At 42.8% G+C, this 22024-nt stretch overlaps 1 protein-coding gene across 2 annotated transcripts in view; it reads right to left on the reverse strand.

Moving 5' to 3' along the window:
* The window catches only part of GOLGB1 (golgin B1), a 315045-nt gene that overhangs the window by 69085 nt on the left and 223936 nt on the right, over positions 1-22024 (reverse strand). For both annotated transcript variants that reach the window (XM_085653794.1, XM_085653791.1), the window contains 2 exons: positions 7771-7936; positions 604-747 (listed from right to left, as the gene is read on the reverse strand). In XM_085653794.1, coding sequence (XP_085509920.1) covers positions 604-747; positions 7771-7936 — 310 coding nt within the window. The remainder of the gene's footprint in view (positions 1-603; positions 748-7770; positions 7937-22024) is intronic.

The following is a 22024-nucleotide window of genomic DNA, read 5'->3' on the forward strand; positions in this document are numbered from 1 at the left end:
CCTTTAGGAAGGGGGTGCTTGTGTGTTTGAGACATGTGCTGGGATGGGGACTACCAAGGGACCCTAAATTTACTCTCCATATCACAACAGACCCACAATAATAGATGGCAGGTGGCCCTGTTATGGTTAGTACTGGTTGTAGCCAAAAGGGACATAGCCAAGGCGTGGAAAAGTGTAGAACCTCCTGCCCGATGAAATGTGGGGGGTAGGCCTAGATCTATGCATGAGCCAAGAAATTCCCATTTACATGGCCAGGGGGTGTCCACAGAAACACTATAAAATATGGCCGACTGGACCCGACCTAAAGGGATCTTCCTTGAACAACAAGACAATCTGAACCATGCCATGAATGAGGGAATCTGGTCTTTTGAAGGTACTGGTGCCACCTGAAGACTGGGGGAGGGAAGGAGGGGTTAGCAGAGGTACATGGAGCCTATATAATATGCTTATTGGGCTGTTAATGTTGGGGAAGATATGCCATCTATCTAAGTTGTTAATTTATGTGAGAGTGGCCCGGAACGGATTGTCTAAGTTGAAATCAATAAAATGTTGTATTAAAAAAATGGATATCTACTAGCAGAAAGAAAATATGAATGTACTCACTTTGCTGTTCAACTGTTGGATTCTCAGCTCTTTCTGGTGCAGTTGCTTCAGAGAGTCGCTGAGCTGGGATTGGAGATGTGCAGTCTCCACCTCAAGGTTCTTCAAGTCTCCTTTCAAAATTTCGCTACCGATCTCTGGTGAAGCCTGTCAAAATAGAACATGAGAAGTCATCTATTTAGCAGTCACTAGCCCTGGGAACCACTTGAACAAATTTTAGAACATTCCAGGAGCATGATGCAAACTACACTCCATGCTACCAGCACTCCGTGGGTGCAAAACTTGAAGATCATTTGTTTAGCTAAAAAGAACCATCAGATAACAAAGTGCTCGGTCTTATTCATATTTCTACAGATACCTTATTTAAGACTGCGTGGCTGGGTACTTGGAAGAGTTCTTAGAAAGAAATATGAGTTTTTAGTTTGTATGTCACATCTAACAATGGATTCTAGTAAATATAGGACTGTTGTGCTTCAAGGGGTAGTAGTGTGATCCTGGCATTAATGGATTGACTAAAGTTCTGCTCTATTCTATTCTATAAGACTTGTAAAGCGCATGGCTACCTGGAGGCCTCCCAGCACTAAAACCAATAAAGCACAAGTCAAACTGCAACAACCAAGTGTGCATGGCTTTTCTGAAGGGAAGTTTTTGGTCCGATCGGTGTAATTCAGAAGGTAAGGAGTTCCAAAGTTTGGAGGCCAAATAGGCCATCGAACGGCCTCCTCATCTTGATCTGAGAATCTTTGGAACAGTCAGACGGCGGGTCGAGGATGATCTAAGTAGCCTGCCAGGGGTATAGGGCGAGGCTCATGGTTGTAACAGCACAGACCCTTTGTTGTGAAGTGCTCTGTGTAGAATGCAAAGGGTGTTAAGCTGTACTCACGACTCCACCAGGAGCCAATGAAGTTCAACCAATACATTTTTGGCAGGCTGATGCCTGGAGATATTCATTAGGAAAAGGGCAGAGGCATTTTGAACACCCTGCAGCCTTTTTAGCACATATCGGGGGGAGCAAAAATACCGAGAGTTGGCATAGTCAAGGCGTGAGATTATCAGGGCCAGAAAAATCAGCCTTTTGGATGGAAAAGGGAGAAGGTCAAGGATCTTCCTGAGCATTTTTCGAATGCCGCAATAGCTTGTTGCAAGCTTTTTTGCTTGACAGTCCATATGAGGTTGTTATCAAGCCAGATGTCCAGTATCTTTCTCTGGATTTTTGGGCTTGGAAGGCTCCCAAAACAGTTGGGTCAAAGTGTAGGCACCTGGTTTCTGATACTGTTAACCAGCAGCAAGACCTCTATTTTGTCCTCATTTAGTTTCAGGCAGTTTGCCATCCAGTTGTCCACTTCCTGTAGAAAGTGGGCAAATTGGAGGAGATTAGAGCTGGATTCTGGAGAAGCTGACATGACTAATTGTGTGTCTTCATTGTAGGATTTCTGCCAAGGGGGTGAATAACAGGTTGAAGAGGAGGAGCTTAGGGCTGAGCCCTGGGGCTTTTCCACAACTCACTGGAAGGCTGTCCGAGTAACAGGACTGGTCGAACACCTAGAAGGTTCTATTCTCAAGGAAGGAAGTGAGCTGTTTCAGTGCCCTGCCTTCAATGCCTGCATCTTTGATTCTCTATGAGCATGGTGTGATCAACAGTGTCGAAAGCTGCACTGAGATCTAAGAGAATGGCTGCAGAGCCACCTTGGTCCAGCAGCCGTCTCAATTCCGCCACCACAGCCAACAGTGTTGTTTCAGTGCTTTGTAGTGGTCTGAACCCCATTTGGGTGTGGCGGAGGACTTTGTTGGATTCAAGGAACATTGGGAGATGCTTGTTTACATGTTTCTCTAGAAGCTTGAATACTCCTAGCAGCAAAGAAATTGGCCTATAGTTGCCTAGACATAGGGGATCTAGTCTGGGCCCACTGATTAGAGACATGTTCAGCAGATCTACTAGAATCGGAAAGATGCTTTCTGATCCTTGTCAGAGAATATGGAGGGGGGATGGGTCTAAGGGGAAACCTGACTTTACTTCGCTGAACAAGTCTGTGCGAAGACTCAGTGTGAAGTCAGGGAAGGCCAGAAGGCCATCTACCGGGTGCTCTATGCAGATTTTTCTTGACAAAGGATCATCCAGGATTGGCACATCAGGAAAGGAAGAGTAAATGTCCATTATCTTCTTTTGAAAGATGTGTGCCAGGCCATTACTGTGCTCCACAGGGGAATTGGTAGGTAGGGAGCTGACTAGTTTGGGCTCAGTGACAGAGATGTGTTACCTTGCCATGCACCCTTGAGCTGGTAAGATCTGATCTAGATAATTGTTGATCCACTCATTGAACCTGTGAGTGGACATAGTGATGTGGTCGGATGGTTCAGGTTTGGTTTTATTCAGGGCAGCTGACCACTCCTTCAGATTTAACTCTAGCCAGTGTTGTTCCTTCCACCTGGCAGGTAGGGGTGAGAAGTAAGGCAATGTGATGGGTAGTCAGAGCAGGTTAGTGGTAGAGGACCTTCCACTTGTAAGTATGTAATATTACTATACACTGAATCAATAGTGTGACCTTTATCATGAGTAGGGCCCTCATCCAATTGTGTGAACTGTAGTGAGGCAAGATCTTGTAGAAGATTCTTTGAAGCACCATTGTTGGTGTCATCAACAATTATGTTGAAATCACCCAGCAGGGTGAAGTTGGCCTTGTTCATAGCCAGACTGGCAACTAGTTCAGGGAATGCCTGTAGGAAGTAGGCATAGGGGTCGGGGTGTGGAGGGAGGAGGGGAGGGGGGCTATAAAGTAGGATTCCTGAAAAGGCAACGGTGGGTGTGAATGAGATGGAAGAGAGAAGGCTCTTGCATTTCAGGAAACTGAGAGGCGAGAAGGAACATCTGAATGATTAATTGCAGATTATGGCTACTGTGAGAAAGTGGAGTTCTGTTGCAGTAAGTACCCCCCCCCCACACACACACACACTTTTTGCTTGCCTTTTGATACAACATTGGCTGTAGAGTACTGGGTTCCTGCTGTCCAGGTTCCCAGGACCAGTGTTCTTTCCCCAAAAACATGTCCACAATTGGTACTTCTGCCTCCCTGTAAGGCCCTAGTAAGTGGTACCCTAGGTACCTAGGGCCTGGAGGCTCAAGAGGGTCCCCAGGAACCCCCTCACTAGGACCTTGCCACAGCCTTTGCAGCCTGCATTCCCCTGTGAGGGAGAACAACAATAAAGTATAAAAACACAGTAGACATGGCACCCTGTCTGGGTGCCATGCCAGCTAACACTGCCTAGTAGCCTAGGTAAGTCACCACACAAGCAGGCCTCACAGCCCTAAGGCAGGGTGCACTATACTACAGGTGAGGGCATCTGCATTAGCAGATATGTCCCTACAATATTGAGCACAATTTGCTAATATTTTAAGTGCCAGTGAAGCCAAAGAGAGTACATCGGCTGAGAAAACGACAACTCGAGTTTGACAGCATTATGATGGCTTCACTGAAACAGGAGTGTTTGGTACCAAACTACTCCTTTCAATAAACCCACACTGTTGCCAGTGTGGGATTTATTGTAGCATGTACCCAGAGGGCACCTCAGAGAAGCCCCCTGAATCCCTACCAACCATGGTGTGGGCTCCGACCATCTGTAGGCAGCCAACCCCCACCAGACATGTTTCTGGACCCCTGGGTAGAGAGCCAATGCTCTCTGGGACCAGAAATAATGCGCACATCCTGGGCAGAGGCGTCTTGCCAGTGCTTAAAGAAGGGATGCTTCTAAGCTTCCCTTGTAATGCTTTTGTAATGCGACCACCAGTCTCTGCTGCTAGCAGCAGATGACAGCCACTGGTTTACACCCCCACTTTGGGTGGGAAAATTCAAAAAGATAGGAGGCGTGCCCACCTCTGCCAACCCCACCCCTCAGATGGGGGGGGGGGGAAGTGAATCAAAGCACACTTTTCAGTCCCACCATCTTGAGGATGGGGGGACCCTTCCAATTAGGGATAAGTCTTTGTCCCCTCCCATAGGTGGGTGGCATAATAGAGGGTGTAGCCACCACAGGTAAGGTACCCATTGGCCCTACCAGCTACTCAACTAAAACGCATCCTAATTTAGCATTTAGGTGGCTCCCCCAGACATAGACAGCAGATCTGCGACGACCTAAGAAGAAGGAGGACACCCTGCAGCAGAAGCCAGAAGACGAAAACTGTTACGGCCCCAGCCCTACCGGCCTGTCTCCGGCTTTGATGAAACCTATGACCTGTCTTGCAGCACAACCTCCAAAACCCATGGGAGGACTGTTTCCTTCAATAAAGACTCCAATCTCCGGAAATCAGTAGACCTGTCCAAGAAGAACCAAACTCCAAGACCTGCCACAGGGAGGACCAACCCTGGTTGACGTGACTACCTGCTACGCAAGAATTACAAGAACCGCCAGAGTTGAGGACTGACACTGGTGTCGGCATGACTCACTGCTAACAAAGATCTCCCAAGAACTGCAGTGGTAGAGGACCCGCACTTGTGTCGACACAACTCTGCTCTGCCTACAGATTGCTCTGCAACGGGACTACCTCCACGAGCGTGAGGGATCCTCTCTGCCCCACGACCCGAGATGCCCACTGCTCCGGGCTCAAGAGCCTGTACCCTCCTGCTTGTGGCCCTGCCAGTCGCCCCTGCACTGCCAACCCGACCGCGATCTTTTCAAGATGACCCAACGACACCGGACCTTCATCCAAACGGAAGCCAGCGACTGCGCCGGTAACTGTGTTGGCCGCCCACTGAAACCTATCCCGCTCCTTGCCCCAGCTGACCTCGAGGACAAAGATCATTGCCAGTATGGACTGCCTCGGCGAAGGTACTGAAATTTGCACAGTACGGATGCCCTAGACCCCCACAACCGACCCTGTACTCCATGTGGGTCTGACCACTCAAGGACTGAACTGTAAGTTGTATACTCAGTTGATTCCCTCCACAGGAATCTTGGACTTTTTGAATACTGCACAGTCGATTTATGAACGTGAAAAGTAGCTTTACTTGAAACGTACTTACCTTATTACAAAGTCTTGGTCCTAACAATAAAATACAAAGTATAATTTTATAAAATTGATCTGGATCTCCTTCTTGAGTCATGGGTCCATTTCTGATCATGTGTGTGCAATAAATGTCTTACACTTCTCTGTGTTAGGCCTAAGGCTACTCTCTCATACTGCCACCAATAGAGCACTTTGGATTGTGCATTGAGCCCTGTACACTTTTGCAGAACCCCTGGACTTTGTGCACAGTATTAACACCTAGTAATAATATCATATGCAGAGCCAGCTTCCTACAGCTACCCCACAACCTCCTTTACCAGTCCGATCTACCTTGCTGATGAGGTAACCGGGTGGTTAGGCTTGGAGATATCGGGTGAGGAACACTCATTAGGTCAGGTTTCGGTTAGGAATAGCACATTCGGCTCAAATTCTGTTGAGGACTGTATTGTCACCTTCTTGAGGCAACTCTACACAGGGGTGACGGCAAGCGTCAGATATAGCCGGAGAGGCTAGACAACCAAACCCGTTGCTATTATTATTGGTGTCCGCCAGGGGTGTGTACTAGCCCCTTTTCTCTTTACCCTTTACATCAATGGACTTGACAACTTCCTAGTAACTTTGGGGAATGATGTACCGAGAGCAGTTTTGCATCAAATACCAGTCCTACTTTATGCAGATGATGCGATGACCCAGACCCTGCTTGGCTAACAGAGGCTTTTGTACAAATTTTGTCTATTCATGGAAGTGTTAGATCTCATTATTACCCAGTCCAAGATACATGTGATGGTTTTAGGCCCTAATAAAGACAGAATTCGACCCTTGTCTGAAAATCTATCCAAAATTACATTTGTTCCAATCTTCTCCTATATAGGACTTATATTTGATGATAAGGGTAACTGGAACTCAATAGTTAAGAACAGGGGGGGCACGTTTGCAAATGTTGTTGAGACCTGTTAAATTTTGCTGTAAAATTGGGCAGTAAACCCAGCAAAGAACTTGTTGCAGTATGCTAGTCAAAATGCCTATTGATTGTCACTTATGACAAAGGGGTCTGGGGCCTCAAGTTAGCAAATGCAATACAGCAGGTTGAAGAAGGGTTTGTGAAAAGGCTGCTATCGGTCCACAAGAGCACTGCAACCAATACTTGTCATTTAGAGTTGGACATGGGTTATAAAGAAGACCATATTAAGTTACACCTTCTCCTCCTTTGGCTGAGTATTTCAAAGAAGGAAGAGGCTTGGTTTAATCGCTTGGTATTATGTGATTGCATGCGGTTAGATAAAGCCTTGAAAATAACCAGGCAAGCATACAAAAAGGAACTCAGTCCTAGGCAGCTGAATATGCCAAAGTTATATAGTGATCCTGAGTCTCTCTCCTATGTGTGCAAGCATAGCGTTAAATTGAATTTTCTTTCTGTGTTGGGAGAAGAGGGAGCGCACAGAGCTCGTGAAAAAATCCTGTTGCAGCTCACGTCAATTAGCACGACCCCAGATATTGAGTCTTACCTTATCTGGGTTCATAACATTCATTCTTGCTAATGCACCTCCTATTTGCTTTCCCTACACCTTTGTCTTATATCAGGCATCTGGTTGTGTGTTCCTATGATTACTGTTCCTCACAATTGCCGATTAATTTTTCATCTTTTTGTAAATTTTAGGTGCCCATTAGGAGAAATATCTAGTTCCCATTTTAAGGAGAGCTCATTTTCAGCTATGTAGACAGGCTCTGGTTTTCATTCAGTTGCGGCCATCAGTCCATAAGTGTTGAGCTGTTGTGAAGTTTGTTTAAATTGCAATAAGAATGAGGAAGCACCTGTGTTGTTAATTAACTTGTTCGAATGAATTGTTTTACAGTTTTGTTCACCACTGCTTTCGGTTAGGCTGAGCATTGTTTGTATTCACAGTCATTGATCAACGTGGTTTTTTATAATGTGTATTGCGTTTTTATGTGGTTGTTGCTCATTTGTATTGGGTTTCATCACGATGTATTTGTCTTTAATGATTAAACGTTTTAACTAAATAAAGAATTTATACAAGACGACTGTTGTGCCTTGGGCTGGTACAAATTCTCGAAGAAACACAATCTCTGGAAGCTAAGTGACTTTAAATAAGTCTTACCCAGGAAAAAACATGAGTGTTCATAGTGTGGTAGATTTAAGCAGATTACCGCACCTGTCTTTGGTACTGCTCTTCTGTGACTTTTGATCTGGAAGACTGCAACTTCAGTTCCTGCATCATCCTCTGAAGATCAGTCAGCTGTTGATCTTTGTCTGCCAGAGTAGCCAAGTACTGTTTCTTTAGCCTGTCGTTTTGGGACTCATAATTCATTCTTTCCTCTCTGCATAAAGACACAAGAAGCAGTAGGTTTTCAAAGACGCCAAGCATAGCCCCTTTCCATCAACTCAATCTTATTATTCTCACACTTCATACTCTCAACCATGGTGTTGTTTTGCAGGACATAACTCACTTGATAATCAGGCTTAACCCTAGACTACACTAAACTTATGAATCAATCAAATGTCTGCGCTATGTTAGAAAGAAATTGGCTGGCTAGAGCTTTTAACGCAGTGCTGGGCTAGTTTGATTAGAGTCGCAATCTAGCATTGCATTATTTAAAAGCTTCAGCAAAGTGTTCAACTTATTCGATTGATATCTCGCACTGTTGACTAGATAGGCTTAAATATTAGACATACAGATTGACTGACGAGTTGTAATCTGAGATTATTTCCATAGTCACTTTGATGTTTCTTAGAGCAAACAAATGTAATTTGTTTTTTTATCTTTGGTTTTATATGCCTCAAGCTTGCTGTGCTTAACTTTATGTACTAAGTCCCTTTCAACCTTAATGAATTCATCCAAAACAGCCTCGGCAAACCGACATGAAAGCCTGACCTTTCTTAAAATGACTACAAAATTTTGTAGGGATGAGATCTCTCTAGCCCATAATATAAAGTGGCTATTAGGATTGTTAGAAAGATCTCAAATTAATCAGTCAAAAAGGACTAACAATGCAATATTCTCTGGCTAACTTCTTTTTTTAGCGGATAGATAGTCAACACTGCCTAAGAATTTCAATCTATCGAGAGCAACACACGAAGTAGACCTAAAATAAGCTTGTAAATCGTCTACTACACTGACAAGTATGCAAGTATGTCCGCTTGTCCTAGAGGTCTAATTTTTTAAAAATATATTTGTCCAAAGATCCTAATGAATGAAAAAGAATATTCTTCTTTTTCTCTGGTATCAAATCTTCATTGTCTATTGTAGAAATTTAGTTGAGGAAGTACTCCTACTATTCCTGGATCGTTTGCGGCAGGAATGAATACCTATGGTAAAACAAGAGCATGCGTATGTACAGATACCATACTTTAGGTGAATAAGTTGAATGTCCTAACTTTACGAATAGATTTTGGATTAGCTCAAAGTTAATTCTTTACCACCCTTTTAAATTAAAAATAACAAGCAAGGAAGTACTTTACAAATACAGAGAAATATTAGGAAGAAATGAGACAGATGCTAGCTCGAACACTTTCAGGATCGTTTATAGGATGAAATCCTCACCTCATAAACAAACACATGCACACCTGACGAGCCTCCTTCGTCAGTTAAATTCTGTGCCAAGAAAACCAACGAGGGTGGAGCCAGAAATTCACCCTCTTAGTGAAAAGTATTTTTTTTAATGTGTAATCCTTACCTCAAATGTTAGCACACCCACCAACATAAATTGACTACCCCTTAATGCCAAACACTTCTTTCTTTCTTCATCATTCAGTGATGTCCACTGTAACCTTATTTATTTGTTGGCAAGATGACACATAAGGTTACGTGTGTGTGACCATGGACATACATCTCATGAACTGCTGGTGGAATTGAAGGCGGGTGGATGCTATTGCTGAGGCTTGCACCAAATGTCAATTTCATATAGGTTTATAGTGCCATTTGTACAGACTGTGCCCGCTATGGCTGCTGGCTTCATCATGAAAGCGTGAGGAACCTGTTAGCATCAGTTCCTCTTGCTGGTGCTTGTCGTAGAAGTTAAAATTGGCATGTGAGCTGTTGTATTATGATTCTCTTGGCTCTTATCGAGTCAATGGGAAATTTAGTTAGAAACCAAGGTCTCCCCCCCATCGGTAGATCCAAAAAGTACGCACTGGTTTTAGGGCTGTCTTAAATCATTGCAATTTTATTAAGGTGACTTATATACGCATACAGCAGACTAGAAGTAACTTTATTGCAGCCCTAGCAAACACATCTACCTTTTCGGTAAATCTTCAACTGGTGCCACAAACATTAAACAACAACAAACTCCAGAACTTGACTCAACACCATACATGCCAACACTGCAGCACCCCAAACTCATGCACTGATTAACCTGCCTAAAACCTCCAGGATCCGTACTGTCCCAGCAATTACCAAGGATCCCCAGGCTTTCTTCCCTGCACTGCGTGGTGATTCCCGTCAGTACTACTTTTACCATAGCTAATTCGGAAGAGCAGGCATCATTATTTCATGAAAAGTGAGTCAACATGGTGACTATTTGAAGACACACAAGGCCATTCTTTATGGTTGCTATGCAGCTACCAAGTAAAAAGAAATCTGAAATGATGCTAGTATACAGACATACAGATTTCACCAGAGCTTGCCTAGAATAGACTAGGTTTTAGACCACACATTTATTTTAATATGGACTACATTCCCTACAATCCCTTTCATCTTGAGTAAGTTGATTGAACATTTATAGACCTTTCCAAAAATGTGTTTGTGCTTTTGCCAATACCTTCTCACCAATAGCTGCTGTCTTGCTTGGTTGGCAGTGAGCAATATCTACCAAATACATCAAAATTCCACATCCAATTTTATTTTTGTTGCTTCTGTTGAAAAACAGAGTTTTTTTGTTCAAGTTTTCAGGAATGTTCTGCTCTGGAAAAGTCTGCAACTGCCGGTGCCCCACCAAGACTTTATAACACACCAGATCACGCCATGTCAATTTTATTTTAAGTCTTCCCCTGAAAGATCCTGGTCATAAGCACTTCGCTTTCACAACAATACTTTCAAAATAAACTATTCTTTGTTGACAGAGATTGCACGTGGGGATGAAAAAATTATACTTTGCTTTCTTGCACTTGGATTGTGTAGATTTGTATGCAGCACTGAGCAGTTTATTAAAACGAAGATATAATAGTTGTCAATAAGAAACAATGGTGAGGAGTTAAACACAGCTTTATAACACAAAATTCTTTATTGATTTAAGTTTTTTTCTTTTTACTACTCAAATAACACATTATTTACTTTCAGTAAAAAAACATTCTGGTGGATAATCTATCTAACGGCAGATTCCTCCCCTATTAAGTGCAGCCAGAAAGGATTCTGGGAACTTTGAAACTGCGCTGATGCACTGGCTGGTGGCACTATGGGACAATGCATTGACTTTATAGCATCTCTGGATGTGATGACACAAAGCCAAATTTAGTACCATTTGCCATCAGAAGCGGAACAACTGACAATCAAAAGGCTACCGTCTTCATATCTAACTTTAGGACCTTTTTAACACAAAAGGTCCACTCCTCAGAACAGGGAGGAGGGCGGGATGTGAGGAATCTGCAGTTAGAATATGCAAAAGAAAGAGTGCTATTGAAGGTAAATAACTTGTTTCTGATTAATACTTTGACCTGCAGATTCCTCACCTTTTGAATTGATAACATGTTATACCTGCACAAGGATAGACCACGCAAAATGGCCCTTTCTGAGGACATGTTTTTGAACTGTTGTCGCAAACAAAATATCAACACACTCCAGAACCCAGAACTAGAACTAAGATTCAATAATGCCCAAAGAAAGTATGAATGGATGCCTATGTAGCAGTACTGCAGATATCCAGCACTGGAACCCCACTCAGTGGCAGTCTTGTCCCAGGTTGAATAACGGTGAAAGCCCAGAAGAGACTCAATTTTGGCCAAAGTGCATCACAACTTCATATAGTAGTGTACCCAACAAAAAGTTGATTGTACAGACATTGCTCTCTAGTCCCATAAATATAGAAGTGAATAGCCATCTTGGAATCTGCCTTCCCTCCTCCTGAGTGGGATGCAGCTGAGTGAAAAGAAACAGCGACTGTGACAGACTGCCCCACGTGAAAGGGCGACACCACTTTTGATCAAAGAAGGCCTGAGTTTGAAGCACCAATTTGTCAGGAAGAATCTATGCATGGTGGCTAAATCCGCCATCTAATCGTGCAGAGATGATGGTGATAAAGACAGCCTTAGGAGTCAGAAGTCTCAGTGTACAAGTTGGCATGAAGCTCATAAGGCACTCATATAAAAAAAACTAAAAACCAAATTAAGGCCCCACTGTAGACTAACAAAAGTGACAGGGATAACATACAAGGAATACCTTTGAAAAAACATAGTACAACAAGTGATTTAAACAAGCAGGACTGATCAGGAAACTGGAGAAAGGCCAATAAATCAGCCGAAAGGTAGCACTTAAAAGACCTTACAGCAAGACCTTTTGGCAGGAAAAAAGACAGAACTAATAAGAAACCAGATTACTTGAAACCTGAAGAGGGTCAATGTGTTGACCCTTGCACAAAGCCACAAACTAAGCCCAGCAGACAGAACATAGTCATTGATAGGAAGGGCACTGAGCCGCCAAGATAATATCCACACCATCGGCCGTTTCTGCTCCACAAACAAAGACAAAGACTGAGAAGTCTCAGGTGTAGAAAACTGCCACGCTGCTGGGACAGGAAGTCCTCCTGAAGAGAAAGCTGAAGTGGAGAGAATACGCTCAGGTTCAACAGTTTGGAGTACCAGGCTTTCTGGGCTAAAACTTGTACTAAAGTGATGAGCCGCACTCTGTTCCTAATGAACTTCTTGATGGCACATGGTATCAGTGCAACAGCAGGAATATGCAGAGGAGGTCCACGTTCCACTGAAGGCATAACACATCCATGACAGAACCTCAAAGAGGAAACCTCAAAATGTTGAAGGCCCAACAATGTGTAGCAAACGGTTCTGCCAAGGATACCCCCCCCACCCCCCCCTTACAGTGAAAATAGTGTTTGCTAAAGGTTCTTAAGCTTTTGACTTACGTGGGCCCCAACTTAATCTTTACTGGAATCTGGGGACCCAAAAGAATCATTACTGGATTATTTAATTCAGAAGCATAGGAAGGTTGGAGCTTTTTTAAATTAAATTGAGGCTGCCCATCGTGCATATTATTTACTGTTTAGTGCATTTACACTGCTCCCACACATCAATCTGAGGAAACCAACTTTATTTTTAGTCTCGAACTCCAATTTCAAATTCCTTCACATTTACAGAAGAGTTTAACATTTTCAAATTTGCTTCTTCATTTATATACACTTTATTAGTCTGGAAACAATATTTAATTTTCTAAGCAGGTGCGGACCCCCAGTAGTCCCCAGACTACAGGTTAAAAAAGGCTGCCCTATGCTCCCTAAGATGCTGAGGCCAGTTGTGATCTGCTAGAAGATGACTGTCAAGTTCATCTGCACCGATGATAAGGAAACTCGCTAAGTAACTGACCATTAAGGAGAGCATCTACAGCCACAATGAGCCCACAGATAGCAAGTACGTGACTTGACATCGGCCTTGCTTGCTGCAGTACCACACGGCTGTTTGTGTTGTCTATCAGGACCTCAACAGAGCTATCCCTGATGGAAGACACAACCTCCTTGAGAGCTGGTTGAATAACGCACTGCCCCAGAAGACTTATGTGGTGCTGCAGCAACGATGGAGGGCAGAGGACTTGAATGATCTTTATCTCTTTCAAGTGGTCTCCCCAGCTAAGAGACAATGTGTCTGTCCCTACTGCAAGCTCTGGAAAGGACAAAGAAAATGTGTTGGTACAAGTAAGGGTGGTATCAGCCTTCCACCGCTTTAGGTCCCAGGCTGCCTCATTCGAGGCATTGATGTTTTTCAACAGGAACACCGAGTGTTGGGACCACTGTCCAAAGGTTCCACTGCAGAGTCCACATGTACAGAAGAGCATGAGGCATTAGCAGTATACACAAGGCCGGAACCAGTACTTGAGCCAGAAACATTGGGATCATATCCTCAATATCTCAGACTTGCGCCACGGGCTTAGGATGAAACTTCAGTTTCCACACTTGAATCACAACTGGGGTAATGGGCAAAGGGGTGGACAAAACAGGAAGGGGGCATCCTACTTAAATGATTTGAAGGTTCCACTGGTCTGAAGTAATGATATACCAGACAGGTAAATAAAAACAAACTATGGCCCCTACCAGCTTCAAAAGACAATGTGGGGAACTAAAGTGGTGAGTAGCACCACCATAAAGTAAGGATGAAGAGGAGGAGTGCTGTCTTTGTTGCTGGCCATGACCCTTGTCATCTCGTCTGCATTTGGAGCCAAGAAAGGGCTGTAAAGGTGCAAGGGTTGCCTTTGACAATAGAAAAGGACTCTTGAATAGCTGCAGAATTTCCTTGTAGTTGTGGTGGAACTGGCGAATAGGGAAAAGCAGACCCAGTAAACAAGCAATTGCGCTGTTATCCTGCAAGCAATGTAACCCCAAATCTGTCTTATCTCCAGAAATCCTCCATCAGTCAAAGAGCATGACCCAGAAGGATACCTGGACATCAGAAAATCGGGGTACACACATCCAGGCCTGCTGCCTGATAACTAGGTTGATAACTAGGTTGGTATCTACGGTATGTGCGCAAAATATTCCCTAACATACAGACAATCTCTCAAAACCTATTCAAGCACATCCTGGCCATTCTGCACTGTTTGTGCAAAAACAATTCCGAAGCCTTTCTGAAGACTACGAAAAATGTCACTCACTATATCCCACAAAGAATGGGCAGAGCCACACAAAAGGCAACACAACTTTCGATGAACAAAGCACCAAAGTAAAAATGACACTGCATAAGGCAGCAATTTGCTTGGTCTCCCTGTCAGTGGGAGTTGAGGGAAAGGAAAAACATTCAGGTTGACTTTGCTAGTGAAAGCTCGTGCGATTAGCGTTTCTCTAGCAAGAACGTGTGCCAAAAAGAAGGGGTCCCCAGGAGTGGCCCTGTGACTGCGAGCAATTAGCAGCTTACTTGAAGACAAGTTAAAGGCTGATAAATATTGGAACCAATGCAGTCAGTCAGTATCACTCAATGAAAACAGGAAATCCGAATTAGAAGGCCAAGGTTACAAAATCTCTATTAACATTTTGGCTTTAGTGTCAGCAGTAGGCTGCAGCAAGTCCAGAACCTCCACAACTCTGCGAACCACCAGTGCAAAAGAGGCACTCTCCTCAGTGGGAGGACCCAAGGGAGAGGTAAGGTAATTCTCTGGTGAAGTGTGCAGGTCATTAGCACTTTGCAAATCCAAGTTAAGGACTTTTATCTGTGTAGTGAGATTGAAGTTGTTGATCTCCCCCTAATCATTGTCCTGATCCTGGGGGAAGCCTGATCAAGAGCCTGGCCAGTCTTGTCTGAGCTAAAAAATGGCCTCTACCTCCTAAGAGATTGATGTAGTCATCAGTGGCAGCTGGTGGACTTTGGAAATGGTGAGGTGTAAATCCTTGCCTTGAATAGGAGCAAATGAGTGAAGGAGCCAAAATCTTTTTTGAAGGTTTCGCAGGGTTGATTCTTCCCTGAGAAAGTTTAAACAAGAAAAGAACATCGCAATATAGTGCGTTTTACAGCACAATATTCATGGAAATAGGGTAAAACTCCATAGACTCAGAAGATGCAAAATAAATCATGAATGAGCCCCTTCTATGCCAGGGATAGCTTGAATTTGTCAGGAATAGTTATGGCAAGAATGGGCTGTTGCTGGTATCAGGACCGTCAAAATGTTGCTAGGAATGCTCACTTGTCACTGATGGAGGCGTGACTCATGGACATAAAAGCTGAAATTGCCACTGTGTATATGTGGCACGGTTATGCTTCCAATAAAAGATAAGCACAAAATGAAATAGCAACTTAGAACAAAACTCCTGTTCAATGCTCTAACAGTTGGCCTCTCAAGCACCCAGCCTCGGACACTGCCTATCCCCGGGTTAGGTGTTTCTAGTGCTTTTCATTTGAATTTCAGAGGGGTAAATTTGGTATAATTTACAATCTGCTTAAGACCTGGAGAGGTTAATTAGTGGTTATTCCCTATTCAGGCAGCCTCAGGTGCTACTTATAGTTGCATTTTATTGTTCCACACCCAGTATCTCTGGACTGTGGAAACACTAGTATCTCTGGGTGTGAAGTTTCCACATGCAGAGATAGCGGGTGTGATGTTTCCGCACACTGTGAATTTCTTATTGTACAGAGTGGATTTATCACAGTAGCCACGCGGGAAATCAACTTCTCACAGCTTTTAATGAGGTCCGTGAAAGTCTATTTAATAGACATACTTGTTTTTAAAGACATCATCTTCAGTAGAGGGAAACAGAATGCCTGCCTAGTGCTTATCTCTATTGTTATTCTACATGACCAAGGGGAACCAGGTTTATTTATTCCAGTCATTTATTTTCCTCTTCATAAAGAAGCTAAACATGCACACCAAGTACTCAATTGAGGTTGCGAAAGTGTGCAGACAAAATACTTTTCTGTTACAGGTTTATGGGGCCTCACTACTATAAGGAATGGTGATGTCTTTTCATCACAATCTCCCTACAGACATCCTGATCAGTATTGCTTCAACATATTCCCCTAGTACTAACCCTAATTTATTTCTTGAAGGACTGCTAATAATTTTTGAAAAGTTCACCACTAAATGCCTTCTACTTGTGGGTAGTATTGGAGCGCTAGATGTCACTATTAAAGAACCACCCCTTTACCACAGACTGCTGAGCGGCGTCACTCAATAGAAGCATAATTCATTATTTGACTTTCTGCGCCTCTCTAGACAAAACAGTTTCCATTATGTGTACAAGTTAATATCTAACACTGCTAAAAGATTCTTCACTTTTCAAGCCCCTTGATGGATCACTTAGCTAGCTACATTGATACTCCCACTGGCCTGACCCTTTACTGGAACCCTTTCTCTACACATTCATGTAAAACAGCATGTTCTCTTCTCTGACTTACCCATGGAAAGTACTCACATACATTTATAGCAGTAGCTTTATGTTTAACATATCCGTAAACGGTGCTATGGACTATCCAGAATACCAGTATAAGCAGTACAGATGTCCTCCTCTGTGCAGAACTGTTCACAAATATGAATCAGGATCTGATAATTTATACCCACAGTATTTTTGTATATGTAAATTCAACTTCGATGTGCAAATCATTGTATAAATGAGACCAATTGACATTTCAATCCCAAACCTACTTGCAGAACAGGGTGCCTTGTCTGCATGCCAAAGTACCAAAGCATCTGTGAAATTAATGTTATGTACTCTTTCACTGCATTTCAAATTTGTGATGAGTCATAAGCAGAAGCAAGGGCAAGATAAAAGACTAAGGAATAGAAGACTTTCAAAATGCATATACACATAAAAACTCAAACATGTGCTCAGGCATATAAACAAACATGCATAGAAACAATTGCAGGCACGCACACATTGTCACACAGACATAGAAATGCACTCCCGAGCACACAGACAAACACACAATCAGGCTGCTTGCTAGACACAAAAACATACCTGAGGCAGCCTTTGGCATGAAAGTACAAACTCTTTGTCTACAGGGCAGGCCCATGATTTCAGACTCCCCCCGTCTGTCTGCTAACTCCGCCAAACAGAACACTCAAGCTTCCATCTAATCAGAAGCCGAAACAGGGTTGAAGTTACCGAGAAAAGTCTTTTTTCTCTATTCCAACTTCTGATAAAGCAGTAGGGCGTATGACTGGCAGGTAAGTACTTTGTTTCAATTATCTGACATGCTGCACTGCCTGTCGCTAGTGCAGCATATCAGATATGAATTGTGTCTATCTTAGGCCAGGCTATAATAGCCCCCGCATGACAAAACATCAATACAGCCAGTGTAGCTTTCTTCAGCTGGCAAGGTAATATTGCATCTTTTACATGCAAACAAATGATCCGTGATATTGTGCGCCGTCACGTAAAAGCAGTAACATGCAAAGCAAATAGTGGCAGACCAAGGTAGTGGGTTGTAACCCTGGTGCACCACTGGCTGTCTTAAGGGTACCAGTGGAGAGTCCTCAAGAGTCACAATTTTAAACCCTTGCGATCTCATACCGAGACACAGGCTGAGAACGATATGGTGTCCTGGTCTCAGCCTTTTGTTTCTCAATCAATCAGGGGATTTATAAAGCGCGCTACTCACCCGTGAGGGTCTCAAGGAGATGTTTCTCAAGGTTGAACCTTCCTAGTGATGAATGTTCTGTTCTGTTTTGCTAATGTTATCTGTTGTACCAGGAAGAAGTTAGTACATGATTATTGTATGCCCAACAGTTTTTGTTGCTTGAGAACAAGACAATTCAAGTGAGAACACAGGGTCTCCTTTCGAGTTTGGCAAATGTAGACGTCTGCCAAAAAGCAGCAGATATCCCATCTGCCAAGCTTGCAGTCACTCTGCTCTATTTATAGTTGGGAGAAGCACAAAGTGCTGGCTCTATCGATGGAAACTCTAGACTAATGGTCTAATTGCCATCGGAGCTTCCATCAATGTACGTCTCACTGTCCACCCTATTTATGGCAGACTTTGAGGCATATTTTTCTTGGTCGAGACTGCCAGGGAACACCTGGAGGCTCTGGACAAGAAACCTTATAACCCCCACACACTGAGAGAAAACACCAAGTGGGTGTTGCCCATTTTGCAACAAAAAGCATCTCAAGCAGATCTGTCACTCAAGAGACACAATTAAATTATGGAGAGTGGTAAATATCTTCAGCAATGCATTGCACAGTGAATTGGGGAAAACAAATCGGTAGTGAATCATGGCCATATTATGCACAATAATTATAAGTAAAGACTAATCATTAGTCAGATATTGCAGACAAAACAGAATCCAGTGACAGATCATCTACGTTCCCCTTAGCTCTTCAATCTAATCTACGCCAGCCAGTGAAGAACATTAATTTCTGCAAAGAGTCTCTCTGTGCCCATTAACAGACTGGGTTAGAGTCTACCAAGTCTCTCTTATTCGGCTCTCAAGCATCGCTCAGCTGGGTTTCAGGTACTAGAATTGCATGCACTTTGCTTCAAATGGGTAGAAAGGATGGGTAGCCTGACCACAATGGATTGGCAACAATACTATGTAAACAGGACCTCACTTTCTGGGTCGATATACTTACACCATGACATAATGATTATCTGGTTGCCTTAGCTCTGGATTCATGGTAGGGTTTAATTCTTCACCCACTTTATAAGAAAGATCTGAGTAATATTCTAGATAATTACAGACTCATCGCCCTCCTTGACATAGAGGCTTGCCTTTTTTTCACTTGAAGAGCTGCAGTATTGGGCAAATGAGAAAAATATAACCCCTTGTTTCCAAACAGGATTTAGACCTTTCAGTAGTACAATGGACACTATTGTAACATTGACCAAGTTAATCGATCGAAGCATGAAAGGACCGTGCTGAAGACTGCATGCATGCTTCACTAATTTTCGCACTGCATGTAACAGAATGGATAGGAAAATCATTTGGACAAAACTGTCAATCTGCAATATTGTTTGCAGACTAATGCGAGCCATTCAATGTCTCTATTATAACAGATGGGTCAAAGGGAAACTGAACCCTACTCCAGCCTTTACAAGGAAGATCTATATAAACAAGAGGCTAAAGCAGGCCTGCATATTAGCACCCATGCTTTTTTACAGTGATATGGCTGATCTTGTCAAGGCTATGTTCTACCCCAGAACTTGCTCCACGAAAATATTCGGCTGTCCTATTTAAATTTATGAAGTATGCCGATGACAGTCATCTTTGACTTTACTAGTGTTGCTCTTCAATACGCCCAGAATGCTTTGAGCAATTACACCAAAATGCTGTGACAATAAACCATGGTAAATCAAATATATGAGTTTTTAAAAGAAGGGAAGAAAGCAGAATAGTTAGCCGCTACAGGGCTATCATTCAATTGTGCCTCTATATACACATATTGCTTGCTTCTATGTGCGGGGGACATATATCTGCTGATTTGTATTCACTGAAATCAAATGCTTCATCTCTGAATTTTCACTACTACATCTTTCAAAACAACTTACAGGATCCTTCATTAAAACCTCTGCTGAAGGTTATACATCCCAGATTTAGCTCAGCACTCAAATATGGACAAGAGACTTTTCTGGGAACGCTATCGGCGTGGCTTGGCGTATCTCAATACAAGCTCTTTAACATAATTTTGCGGTCTGCCACGCACAATAACTCAAGCACAAATCATGTTAGAATAAGGCCTGCTCCAATACACTCTTGCTTTTCAAAGCGAGTTTATAAAATACAGGCATCAGGTTAAGATTGAGCGTCCGAGTTCGCTTAGATCTAAGCTTTGGTCAGAGTTCAATACTGCATTAAAGCACGAAATGCAGTCTTTTATCGGGTTTTGAACACACTTAACATGAAAAACTCTTGCCAATTGAATATTTTAACTGGCCAACCCAATGAGATATGAGGCACACTGAAAAAAGGCATCACCTTTGCTTAAGATTCAGCCAGAGTAGAGACGTGCCCATAGGAAAACCTGTGGGTATTCTCTTGATACTTAAACTACACACTCTTTTTGTCAGGCCCCGTGAATAAAATCATGGCCCATATGTACCAGTTCAACCGAAGTCTATGTAAAGGGCTCCAATACATGCAGTGGTGTACAAACAATATAGAAATGTGTTAAATAAATGCACCTACTGGAAACTTCACCTATTTGTTTTTTTATAGCAACAGCATCTTAAGGTGTTGGATATTTCATTATGCACAGCATTTCTTGTATTTTCTTGATGGGACACTGAACAATTAGTTGAACCCAGATCAGTTGATCTATCATAAATGCAAAGCCAAATTTCTTCTGGATAGCTCCCTTAGTCTGTCCGTGCACTGATTTTATATTAATTGTTTCTCTAATTTTGTGTGTAGAACTTATGATATTTTAATGTAATTTTTGTGGACTTGCCAGTGTGTCCCGCTAATTTTTTATTCCATTTACTGTAAACATCAGTAAGAACGGTTCATTGGCTATCCACTAGTAGTGGCATAAACGTGAAACCATACTGCCCTTCGTTACAAAGGAAATTCACCACTAAGGATCTTTTCTCAGTGGGTCGGAAATTGTGCTTATTAAAAGTCTTCACATAATCTTCAAAAATGTCAATCCATTCCTCATACAGTATAGGTGGAATCCCAGTCTGATCCCCAAAATGCTGAAAAAACCTAAATGTAGCACAACAGACCCCAAAAGTTTAAGACCAGCAAAATAAAAAGGCACTAGCAGGGACAGCAGTGGTAGAAGTGTTACAGCAGCAGTACAGCTGAAATAACTTTAGGGTTAAGTCCCACCACAAAATTGACTAGCGTGGGAAGTGTTACATTTATTTTATTTAGTCTCAGTGATGCTTGAAGTGAATGTGTGCCAAGCTCCTTCTGCCCCTTTGTGTATTTCTTCAGAGCTGTAGTAAAGAGGCATTGCTCAGCTGCAAGGTATCGCTCAATTAAGAATAAGATACCACATAAGGCAGAAGCTGATCAGCTTTCTTGACCCCAGGCACGAGCAGAAACTAGATGAGAATGTTGACTGAAAGCCAACAGAGCCTTGCAGCACAAACTCTTAAACCTTCTTGTAGGAAACTGGCTCTATATATATTACAACAAAATGAGGCATAGTGTGTATAGAGTCCAGGTGACTCCAGAGGTTAAAGTTAGATAGATCCTTACTCTCTATTTGTGGTAGAGTGGTCGAGCAGTAAGGCAGTTTCAGAGGACAGTGTTAAGCATTTGATGTACACAGTCAGTCAGCAAATGAATTCACACACTCAAGAACTGAACTCTAGTCCAATTGTTTTTGTATAAAATATATACTGTTTATTTTTAGAACCAAGCAAGCCTGGCGCAGGTAAGCATTAAATTTGAATTTACATAGCGCATGGCTACCCGGAGGCTTCCCCGCGCTGACGATAATAGCTGTGATGAAAGACAAAAGACCCCCTAATGGCTAGATCGAAAGAACTAGGTCTTCAGCTTTTTCCTGAAAATTAGTTTGTTTTGCCCTCTGAGGTCCAGCGGGAGAGCATTCCACAGTTTTGGCACCAAGTGGGAGAAAGATCTGCCTCCCCATCTGGATTTTTTTAATTTTAGTGCTGCTAAGGAGGTGTGAATGAGATGATCTTAGAGATCTCGAGGGGACATAGACCAAGATCAGGGATTTAAGTTTGTTATTTACTGCCCTGCGAGCTATGCAGAGGGCTTTAAATGTTACCCTTGACACTACTGGCAGCCAGTGGAGTACTTTCAAGGATTCTCTCACTGGCGCTTGTCAATGGAGTTTGAGCAAGAGCCT

This window comes from Triturus cristatus, chromosome 4_1, assembly GCF_964204655.1.
Source record: "Triturus cristatus chromosome 4_1, aTriCri1.1, whole genome shotgun sequence".
NCBI classification, from domain to species: domain Eukaryota; kingdom Metazoa; phylum Chordata; class Amphibia; order Caudata; family Salamandridae; genus Triturus; species Triturus cristatus.